Genomic DNA, 10,949 nt, shown 5'->3' on the forward strand with positions numbered 1-10,949 from the left:
CTATGTGGAGTTCGATCATCAGTTCAGATGTCATTACGCAAGTTTGAATAGCCCAAGGAGTGCTCAGTTGAATGCGGTTTGGAAAGAATTATGGCAACTTTGCCTTCCAGGGAAGATCAAACATTTTGGCTGGAAAGTATTAAAGGGGGTATTACCATGTTACGGTGTTCTCGCAGGCAGACATGTACCCTTGATCCCGCAATGCCCGCTGTGCAAAATTGGTCTAGAGGATATCCAGCACTGTCTATTTACGTGTATCCGTGCATCTGAAGTGTGGACTGCTCTAGGACTATCGGAGGTGATTGAACAAGCCGCTCGGCAAGACCGATCCGGCTCTATCACCCTAGATATATTGATTCGGCTGCGCACAGTGACACATACCATACCAACAGCCGAATTTATATTGGTGGCCATGTGGTTCATTTGGTGGCAAAGAAGGCAACGTACAAGAGGGGAGACAGTACAGACACCGAATCAAACAGCTATTTCTATTCAAGTACTTGCCACAAATTTTGTTCGTGCTCATTCACCAAACCAGCCTATACGTAGGATTGATCATGTATGGAAGAAGCCAAGTGCGGGAGTTGTAAAAATCAATGTCGATGCATCATTTCATGAGGATAAGTTCATAGGAGCTTGCGGAGCTGTTGCACGAGATGACCATGGCAAATTTCTGGGGGCAACAACTCATGTCCTACCACATGTGTCTAGTGCAGGTTCAGCTGAATTATTTGCTATTCGATGTGGTCTGTACCTAGCAACGAAACTGGGTTGTATGAAGCTTATCATCGAGTCTGATAGTTTGACTGCGCTGGAGGTCATATCTGATCCTAATGCCTACATGGGAGTGGATGTCCCAATCATAGCAGAATGCTCCCTCATGTCAATGGATTATGCTTCTAGCAGGTGTGATTAGTGTACTAGAGAGGCAAACTGGATAGCGGATGGTTTAGCAAAGCACTGTTTCAGCATTAGTAAATCAGAAGAGTGGGAGACCATCGTCCCTAACTTTATTCTCCACCATTATGTAAACGATCTTGCTGTTATCTGAGGAATAAAGTTATTACGCTCAAAAAAAAAAGTAGTAGTCTGCCACTCTGCCTTGCCTAAAAAAAAGTACTAGTACGTACTCTGCTAGTCTTGGCCAGATTCCTACTGTGGTTCCGTCTCCCTAGGTTAGCCCTAGCCGGCGGCGCCGCGCCGACTATATTGACCCAAACACGGATCGAGAGAGAGAGAGAGAGAGAGAGGGAGAGTAACATCCTATAGAGAACTCATCATGGGGTTGATGGCGCTGAATCGGCGGATGTCCACGCAGCAGGAGCAGCAGCGAAATCATGTCCGTATCGAAGCCGATAGTAAGCCCCGCGACTTTGCTTCTTCGGCCCCTCTGCTATTATTTATGTATGTGTGCCTGCTGTTATGTACGTATGAGTTTTTTCCGAAAAAAAAAGGAACTTTTTTTTAGATGGAATCCAGTTTTGTTAGATCGAAGGAATTTGACGAGACTTGGGGGCAATTGCGTCGCTTTGCTAAAATACTTGTTCTGTGTTGGAGTTTGGTTTTCAGATTGACACAATTTGGGTCTTGTAGATTGTAGATCTGGTTCATGTTCCTGCAAAATTTTGGACAAAGGATCCAACATTTCTGTAAAAAGGGACCTTTTTTTTTGGAGTTCTGTCCGTACTGGGGATCCCAGTAGCTGATGAGATCCAGTTTTATTAGATTAAAGGAAATTGTCGGGACTATGTGGCAAATACTTGTGCTCGGTTGGAGTTTGATTTTCAGATTGACACAATTTGAGTCTTGTAGATTGTAGTTCTCATTCGTGTTCCTGCAAAAAAATGTTATGACCCAACCTCAGAGATGAGAGAAGATAATTGGGGAAAAGGGGAGTACCGGTGAAGAACAGCAGGGATGAGGAAGAGGACGTCATAGAATTCACTTTATCATTCCTTCTCAAGTTGATGGACACAGGGCTTATAACGGAAAACCTACTGGTCAGCTCATCTCACCCTACACCCACACGACCTACACACAGGAATACGGCAGCAAACTGGTTGACTTCACCATCTTGCTCTGCTCGCTTTCTTCTTCAGGCGACATTGCAATGTCACCTGGTGTGACATTGCCGCCCCCTTGAGGTTCAGCTTGTCCCAAGCTGAAGCTGACAGATAGCGCCTGCGGAGCACATTGTAGTCTTCCCATGTCGCCATAGTAGCTGGAAGCAAGTTCCACTGCACAAGTTCCTGCAAGTACACTGCGTTACCTTTCTTCACGAGACAGTGGTCGAGCCCATGTTCAGGTTGCAAGTCCACACTATCCAATTCCAGTGGTGTAGGGATCGAAGTAAACACAGGAGTATGATCAGGGCTGTGAGGCTTGAGCTGAGAGACGTGAAACACTGGGTGAATCAAACTTCCTTCTGGCAATTCCAGGTGATACACCAGCGGTCCAACTCACTCCAGAATCTTATAAGGACCAAAGCAAGTTTAGGATAAGGGCACTGGACAACAGAGTTCTGAATATATGGCTGATGTTTTGAGTTACACTTGATCCCCCACTTGTGAACTCATGGTCACTGTGCTTACTGTCGGCCATATGCTTCATGCCCAACTGTGCTTCAGATAATGCAACAACAATAACAACAACCACAACAACAACGACAAAGCCTTTAGTCCCAAACAAGTTGGGGTAGGCTAGAGGTGAAACCCATAAGATCTCGCGACCAACTCATTGTTCTGGCACGTGGATAGCAAGCTTCCACGCACCCCTGCCCATGCTTCAGCTAAATGCTCTTCCAGGAAATCTGGATCATCTTGTCAATCCTGAAGTGTGGTCACCACATCAGGAGTTCAGGACTGGAATTGGCAGAAAATCTCATACATCTTCTTAAAAGATTGCAACCACAAGGCGGCATCGTCAACCATGTGCATTGAGGTGCCAGTTACCTTGAATCCATCAGGTATTTGGTACAGCTTGAAGTAGTCGTTGCACTGGTCGATCCAAATCAACGTTTGTTGCCATTGGAGCGAGCAAGGTCTGTCTTTGGCATCCACTGCTTCCACTGCTTGCTCCCGCCTGGATCACCTGAATCATAGACCGGCGAGGCTGCTGCACTGGCATACAGAGTTGCTGGCCACTGATTGAAGAGCTGTTGTAGCGGGGGAGATGGTGGACGTGGCAGCGCACCCATGATGCTGGATGCATCTCGTGCCGGTACTTGGACCGTGACAAAAAATTGGACAAAGGATCCAACTTTGCATGTGTTTCAACTCGTTTGTTCCTTTCATCGGTGTCTGTACTAATCATAACACTGATGTCTTGCAGATGGATGGAATGCTTCATCATTATCTAAAAGAAACAGCCCAGCCTGCCAACAGGATCATTCTCATGGTGGAAAAAAAGCAAGATATCTGGGTCCAGACCTTCCAGAGGTATGTCCTGGTATTGCAAGACTTCGATCAGTCTAATAGATAGATAAAAATCCGTTAGCATATCGTTGTCCTGTTGCAGCTAACTTACCTGCAGAAAGAAACTGTTTAATGAAACTTGAAACAGCTAGGCTTCCTAGAACTCTTTTCTGTGTGAGCTGTGTCATTTGTTTTATTTTGCCATGAACTCTGTGCTTCTCATCGTTTTTCCTCTTGTTTATTCCTACAAGAACATTTTGCATCTATGTCCTGACCTTGACTGAATCTTGCTTATGTCTAAAGCCTACATATACAAAGCAAATCTTGTACAGGTTACTTCCTTGGTACTTTTGCCTCTGCAATTCTCATGGCAATCTTTTCTACTTGTGCATGCAGGACATTTGGTGTCATATACATTCCCTACTGCCAATGAAAGACGCTGCCCGTACCGCTTGTGTTTCTCATTCCTTTCTGTGCTCCTGGAGATCCCATCCCAATCTCACCCTGACAAATGAGACCATGTGCCCGAAAACAAATTTAAAAACAGTGGGACCGAATGTTATTACAGACCACAACAACAAAATTGGTCGTGTTCTAATGAACCACTCAGGCGCTGGCGTGAAGACATTCAGACTTGAGTACTTTGTTCCTTGTGATGCAGAATCATATCATTGTCTCGATAATTGGCTTCAGATTGCTGTTACACCAATGATTGAAGAACTTGACCTTGTAGTATGGCCAAAAGAGGCAACATTTTCATCACAAAAAAGAAAGGAAGCGGCCATGTTTAACTTTCCATGCACACTTCTATCTGACATGTGTCGAGACTCGATTTGGAATCTTCGCCTTGTCAATTGTGCCTTACATCCGTCATTTCAACTTGGTTTCAGAAGCTTGAAAAGGCTTGATCTGCATAATGTGCATATTACGGGGGATGAATTGGGGTCCCTTCTGTCTAGTTCCTTTGCTTTGGAATGGTTGAAGCTTGTATATTGTGATGATATAGTTCGCCTCGAAATACCTTGCCTGCTGCAGCGGTTCAGGTTCCTGGAGGTGTTTGCATGCTCGGGCCTTGAAGTGATAGAGAACAAAGCTCCAAATATCTCCAGATTTTGGTTTACAGGTAAAGAAGTGCAAATTGCACTTGGAGAGTCCCTGAAAGTGAAGAACCTGAAGTTGGACCATAGCTGTTCCATCAGTTATGCTATCAACACCCTTCCTTCCAGTGTGCCGAACCTTGAGAAACTTACCATAAATTCCGGGCGTGAGGTATCCTCTTACTCTTAAGTTGGTAAATGTCATTATAACAGTATTCATATCTTGGAATAATTAACCAGAGACATATTTATGCAGGTAGTCAATGCACCAATGGCACCTATCAAGTTCCTCCACCTCAAGGTGTTGAGTATTAATTTTTTTGGAAGCTATTTCCACCGGGACTACGATTATTTATCATTTGTTTCTTTTTTCGATGCTTCTCCTTCGCTGGAGACTTTTCGCTTATATGTAAGTCGCTGTTCACCCTTTCCCAAAATACGACACTGTTCATCCTGCAAAGATCATCTACCTTTTTCTGAATCACTAATTTAATATCTTGGCCTTGTATCTTCAGGTCGGAAGGCAATCCACGTATGACTCGTTTGAGGGAGATTCCTCATCCCTGAGGCGAATTACAGAACGCTGCCATGGCAAACTGAAGAGTGTGAAGATCACTGGTTTCTGCCCCCAAAAGAGCATGCTTGAGCTAACATGTCACATTCTTGAGAACGCAGTGTCACTTAGGCACCTTACACTGGATGCTAGTCCTGTTAATTATCGGTGTTTTGGCAATATATCGCGTGGGAAATGCTTTCCAATGGAAACAACATATATAAGGGAGGCGCATAAATCAATCTTGGCTGTGAGAACATACATTGAGGGGAGAGTACCCTCTAAAGTCAAGTTCAATGTTCTGGAGCCTTGCAGCCGGTGTCATGCTTTGTGAAATTTTCAGGTGTCAAATAACATTATGTTGTTTTAGTTGTGTTGTGCTTTACTTTCTTAAAAGTCAATAACATTTGGGGTCTGTGATATTACATTTATTAATAACTTATTACCAGATTGTTCAGTGTACTTAACATATTATCATATTCACTGCCATTGCACATTGTTGTGTTTTTTCTATAATTACAATGTGTTGAAAAGTTACAACGAAAATTGGGCTAAATTAATTGATGTCTTAGTTGGGGATATAGGTGGTTTCAAGCTCGGGGTTCCTATTTCTATCTACTTGAGTAAATTGCTTTGTTTATTTATTACCTAACCTTGTACATCGACAAATACTAGCGCGCCGCTTGTACGATGCATGGCCATCACTGTTTGATCAAATCTATATGACTTCGTCACCCAGGGTGAACTCACGGGCAAGACTTGAAAACGGAAGAAATAAAAATACTTGAGGTAAGATTACAGTAGGGAACTCACCGGCAAAACTTGAAAACGGGAGAAATAAAAATACTTCAGGTAAGATTACAGTGGGGAGGAAAGAAACCGGTCTCCCACGGTAAAAAAAAAGCAACGTAATCTTAGGATGCGTTTGCTAGGATGCATATAGCCCAATTAGGGGAGGAAAGAAACCGGTCTCCCACAGTACAAAAAAAGCAACCTAATCTTAGGATGCGTTTGCTAGGATGCATATAGCCCAATCAGGTCCGGGCGGAATGAAAATGGGTCGTTCGGTTGCGTGCAAGCAGCCTGACTCGCATCGGCACGAAACTTAAAGCACCCCAGAGTCTGGCTCGCCGGAAACGCTCGAATCGGCCGTTTCCAGCCAGGCTAAGTCGGGCGCAAAAGGAAGACGCGGCGTAGGGCATGGTGCAGAGGGGGGATTCGATCAGAGATGGCGGGAGGGGGAAATCGGCAGAGGCGGAATGGCGTGAAATTTACCCTCGCCACCCCATTTACTCACTCACCCCTTGCTCTAGGACAAGCCCTCCTCTTTTATTGGCACTGGCGGCTACAATGATTTAGATCTGCGGGTCCGACGATGGCGGCAGCAACACTGCCCGGCAGCGGCAGCTGCTTCTCCCCTTCTTCTTCGACTCCGTCCGGCCATCCTCGTCTTGGCCATGTCTCCCCCGACCCCGAAGCTGGTAAGCTACCCCAAGCCCCCCTCCTTTGTTAGGTCGTTCGTCAGGAGCGTTTAGGGTCGATCACACCATTGTCGACTGCATCATGGATGTCGCTTAGGTTGTGGATGAACGGACGAAGCTTCTAGTTCAGGCAGCAACACTGATAGTTGTGGTCCATAAGAGAGTTGTTCGTCGGAATGAAAAACCTCTCTCCGGTATGGTCCGATATTGATCCGGGATCAGGAGAGCATAGCGAATCTAAACTACATCTACAACTGCAACAACACAGAGGCTCTATGGATGTTTCGAATGAAAAGAACACCTTTCGCCAGGCTTGTGCAGACGCTCAGGAGCAGGGGGCTACTAGAAGATAGCATCCACACCATTGTGGAACAACAAATAGCCATGTTCCTCCATGTTGTTGGTCATAACCAGAGGTTCAGGGTTGTACACAACACCTTCACGAGATCAATGGAGTCCATCTCTAGGTACTTGAAGCAAGTGTTGTATGCTATTGGGGAACTCAGAGTAGAGATGATCGTGTCACCAACCGGCTGGACTCCTACCAAGATTTGCACTAGCCTAATATGGTATCCGCACTTCAAGGTGAGCACCTACAGTATGTAGTTCATGCCTTGATATGTTGTTATTGTTCTGCTATAGCCATAACACCATCTTGTAATGCCATTCCAGGATTGCATTGGAGCAATAGGTGGTACTCATGTCACTGCCAGAGTGTCGAGGTCACAAGCTGCAACATATAGAGGGAGGAAGCAATGCACAAGCCAGAATGTGATTGTTGTTGTTGACTTTGATCTGAAGTTCATATATGTGCTGGTTGGCTGGGAAGGATCAACACATGATGCTAACATTCTCAGTGGCAACATGAGTCATCATGATGGAATCAACATCCTCGATGGCAAGTTCTACCTAGGAGATGCTGGCTATGCATGTCGGCCAGGAGTTCTTCCACCCTTCAAGAAAACCAGGTATCATCTTAATGAGTTCTTTGGTAGGAACTATCCTAGGACTCCTTAGGAACCATTCAATCTCAGACACCCCAATCTTAGAGTAACGGTTGAGAGGGCATTTGGAGCTATGAAGAATAGGTTTAAGATACTGGATCAGAAGCCATTCAACCCTTACCCTACCTAGGTCAAGCTTGTTCTTGCATGTTGCATCATTCACAACTGGATCTTACAATGGGAATCGATAAACTTGTGACGGAGGAGGAAGATGTGACTCCTGATGAGGTGATCAGCTCTGGCCATGGTGTGGTGGCGTTTGACAAAGAGGCGTGGAAGAACAAAAGGTTGAAGTGGGCTCAGGCAATGTGGGATAACAGAGGTCAAACAAGGATCTGAAGAAGAAGAAGAAGAAGAAGAAGAAGAAGAAGAAGGATCTGAAGAAGAAGAAGAAGAAGCGCAGCAACATCAGTAGAAGAGGAGGAAGAAGAGGATGAACTTCCACCTAGTTAGCATAGTTGAACTTTCCCCTATCCAGCCTTATTGGCTCTTAATAACTTGTATTGTCATTTGCTAGTACTTAGGATAAACTGTCATTTGTTTCCTAGCTAGGGCAAGACAATGTTCAATGTGTGTGGGGTAAGGTCACCACTAGTGAGAAATCGTGATAACATCTTTAACCGTTTGCAACCAAACAACATGTTGTTTGTCTAACAACAGTGGTGCAGGCAACCAAACAACGTGCTAACTAGTTGCTCCCTCATGGACGGAGCCTAATGCAGGCAACCAAACTATATGTAGATGTTGATTTTTAGCATGCATTAGCTCAAACGAGCCCAACTGGGACAAATATGCAAAATGCTCTAAAACAGAGATGCGAACCAAACGCATCCTTATGGAATGCATGCTTGTGAGTTACGTCCTGTCCGTGAAAAACGTGCATCAAAATCATATATGATAAAAACGAAAGATAGTGTTGTAATCTTATGGCAATGAATGAGTGAGGCGTTCATAATTTTTTTAAGGAAAAGTATGTTTTTCATCTCTAAATTCTCTCAAAAGTATAGAAATAGCCCCTTAACTTCGAAACCAGCGAAACTTAGTCACTCAACTTTACAAACCGGATAATTTTAGTCCCTCATATCACTTTGGGTGGTTCTCGTGTGACGTTGACATGGTTTTCACAAAATCTTACACATTAGTGTAAGCTATGTAAAAAAACAACATAACAAAGCGTACAAGTGATTGGGTCGCATTTGCCAGCAGGGAGAAATAATTACAAAATGGTAAATAAACTAACATGGGGAGAAGAGGATTTGAACCGATGCAATGTTCCTCCTATCTTTCTTTGAAGTACCGATAGGGCTACGGAAAAGATTAGAATTTTACAGATCTCATTTCTTCTGGCAAAGCGACGAGGCTTATGTGTAGACCCAAAGACCAGGGCGGGTTAGGGATCAGGTGGATACGTAGGTTGATGGATGTTCAACTTTTAGATCAGGCGGATACAATGAGTTAGAAGTTAACCATGAATGGAGTATTCTCTGTCAAATCCATATATTTGGACTTAATTGATTTCGGGCCATTGTTGAGGTCTTTGCACATATGAAAGATTAAAGTTCCACTCCGCATCAAGATCTTTATGTGGTTTGTCCACAAAAGAGTCATCTTGACCAAAGATAATCTGATGAAAAGGAATTGGGTCGGTCAGTCCAGATGTTGTTTTTTGATCAAAATGAGACAATTAAACACCTCTTTCTCGAATGTCCACTTGCAAAACTGTTATGTCGATCCATTCATATAGCTTTTAACGTTAATCCTCCAATGAGTATAAACATGTTATTTGGGACGTGGCTTAATGGAGTAGACATACACACAACTAAACATATTCGAATAGGGATATGTGCATTATTATGGACTATATGGAACACTCGAAATGATATGATTTTTAATGGGACAAAATTCACTATTTTTTTGCAGGTTATCTACATATCTACAGCCTGGATCCTTATGTGGTTGTTACTCACTCATGCGGACTACAGAGAGATTATGGTTATTGGGTGCAGCCGATGGAAGACGGTAGCACGGGCTATCTTCAGCCAATTTGGATGGCGAGATAATAATAGGCTAGGTGTGTAGGCATCGTAGTTTGTTTTTTACAATCGGATGTGACACTTTCTCGCCGGGTGTGACGTTTTACAGATTTGTTTATCTTTCTTATTCAGATTTTGAGTTTCCGTGAAACTTAAGACCTTGTTTTGATTTTAATAATATGGTTGCATGCATCGATTGATGCAAAGAGGCTGGAGGTAAACCTCTTTTTCAAATAAAAAAATACTTTTATATCTGGAAGCTCTGCCTGAGGCGGGACGACAGCCACCTCACCTCACCATGTGACTGCACTGCTACAGCCGCACACTAGATCGGCGATGGCGTCCCCGTGGTAGAAGCCATTAAGTCTGCTAGACAACGGCTATGATCGACAGCCAATCCGCAACGTTGCAGCCTCCACCGTTCACTCAAGGTTATGCTGGAAGTACGCGGCACCGCCGCTGCGACTGGAAGCTGAGTTCGTCTAACGTCTCGCTGCGTCGTGGCGGGCGAGAACAAGGACGTGGTGCACGTGCACCTGTGGCTCGCGGGGTCCTTCTCTCCCCGGACGTGGAGGCCGAGCGACAGCGCCGTCACAAGCTGAACCTCCGTGCCGCCATGCCCTCTCCGGTGAGCAGCACCGACGTGGATTGCCTGGCCAAATACGGGCAGAAGTGGGTGCGAATTGCGTACGCGCACCGTCGTGGACTCGAGAACAAGGACGTGGTGCACGTGCACCTGTGGCTCGCGGGGTCCTTCTCTCCCCGGACGTGGAGGCCGAGCGACAGCGCCGTCACAAGCTGAACCTCCGTGCCGCCATGCCCTCTCCGGTGAGCAGCACCGACGTGGATTGCCTGGCCAAATACGGGCAGAAGTGGGTGCGAATTGCGTACGCGCACCGTCGTGGACTCGATCGTGCACCCCGCGGTGGAAGTAGCAGTCCAAGTGGGAGCTCCACGACCCCTGCACGGCGCTCACGCTAGCCATGTTCGACAACTGCCACCTCGGCAAAGCGAACACCGCCGCCGGAAACACCGTCATTAGGGCGTGTTTGGTTGCCCGTATAAGGTCCAACCAGACCCACACGGGAAGGATCCGGCCTGTTTGGTAACCTGCATACACTATTGGGCCTGCATCACACGCTTTTTAAAGCATCTCTGGGTCTGCCTCGCTGGAAACCCAGGAATCGGCACTTTCTCTGGAGCCAGGCCGAACGGAAGCGCAGCGAGCGAGCCCCTGCAGGAGGAGAAACGGGAGGAATGCGAGCTGTTTAAGTGGTGTCTTCTTCAACCTCGAGTAAGCTCCTCTCTTCCATGTCCCTCTAATCTACACAACGGTGCTTCGATTCGAGGTAAGCTCTACACGAAAAA

At 45.5% G+C, this 10,949-nt stretch overlaps 1 protein-coding gene across 3 annotated transcripts; it reads left to right on the forward strand.

The window, feature by feature from the left end:
• Positions 1-1,100: 1,100 nt before the first annotated feature.
• Positions 1,101-5,525, forward strand: LOC125532189 (F-box/FBD/LRR-repeat protein At1g13570-like). 3 transcript variants are annotated; one of them, XM_048696336.1, is made up of 6 exons: positions 1,101-1,358; positions 1,813-3,219; positions 3,331-3,437; positions 3,810-4,682; positions 4,767-4,919; positions 5,026-5,525. In XM_048696336.1, the coding sequence occupies exons 2-6, from the start codon at positions 3,195-3,197 to the stop codon at positions 5,395-5,397; spliced, it is 1,530 nt and encodes a 509-aa protein (XP_048552293.1). In that variant the 5' UTR covers positions 1,101-1,358; positions 1,813-3,194; the 3' UTR covers positions 5,398-5,525. The 3 variants fall into 3 exon arrangements, with proteins under 3 accessions (XP_048552293.1, XP_048552294.1, XP_048552291.1); XM_048696337.1 differs by having other exon boundaries at positions 1,865-3,219; XM_048696334.1 differs by lacking the exon at positions 1,813-3,219 and having other exon boundaries at positions 1,102-1,358.
• The last annotated feature ends 5,424 nt before the right edge of the window (positions 5,526-10,949 follow it).

Source organism: Triticum urartu, unplaced genomic scaffold (assembly GCF_003073215.2).
Source record: "Triticum urartu cultivar G1812 unplaced genomic scaffold, Tu2.1 TuUngrouped_contig_9313, whole genome shotgun sequence".
NCBI classification, from domain to species: Eukaryota; Viridiplantae; Streptophyta; class Magnoliopsida; order Poales; family Poaceae; genus Triticum; species Triticum urartu.

Excerpts from the sequence above, each read along its gene's own strand:
- LOC125532189 (XM_048696334.1), top strand. The coding sequence starts at position 1,280 with ATGGGGTTGATGGCGCTGAATCGGCGGATGTCCACGCAGCAGGAGCAG. Across the intron at positions 1,359-3,330 it reads TGTCCGTATCGAAGCCGATA|ATGGATGGAATGCTTCATCA; the intron begins GTAAGCCCCGCG and ends GATGTCTTGCAG. Across the intron at positions 4,683-4,766 it reads CCATAAATTCCGGGCGTGAG|GTAGTCAATGCACCAATGGC; the intron begins GTATCCTCTTAC and ends ATATTTATGCAG.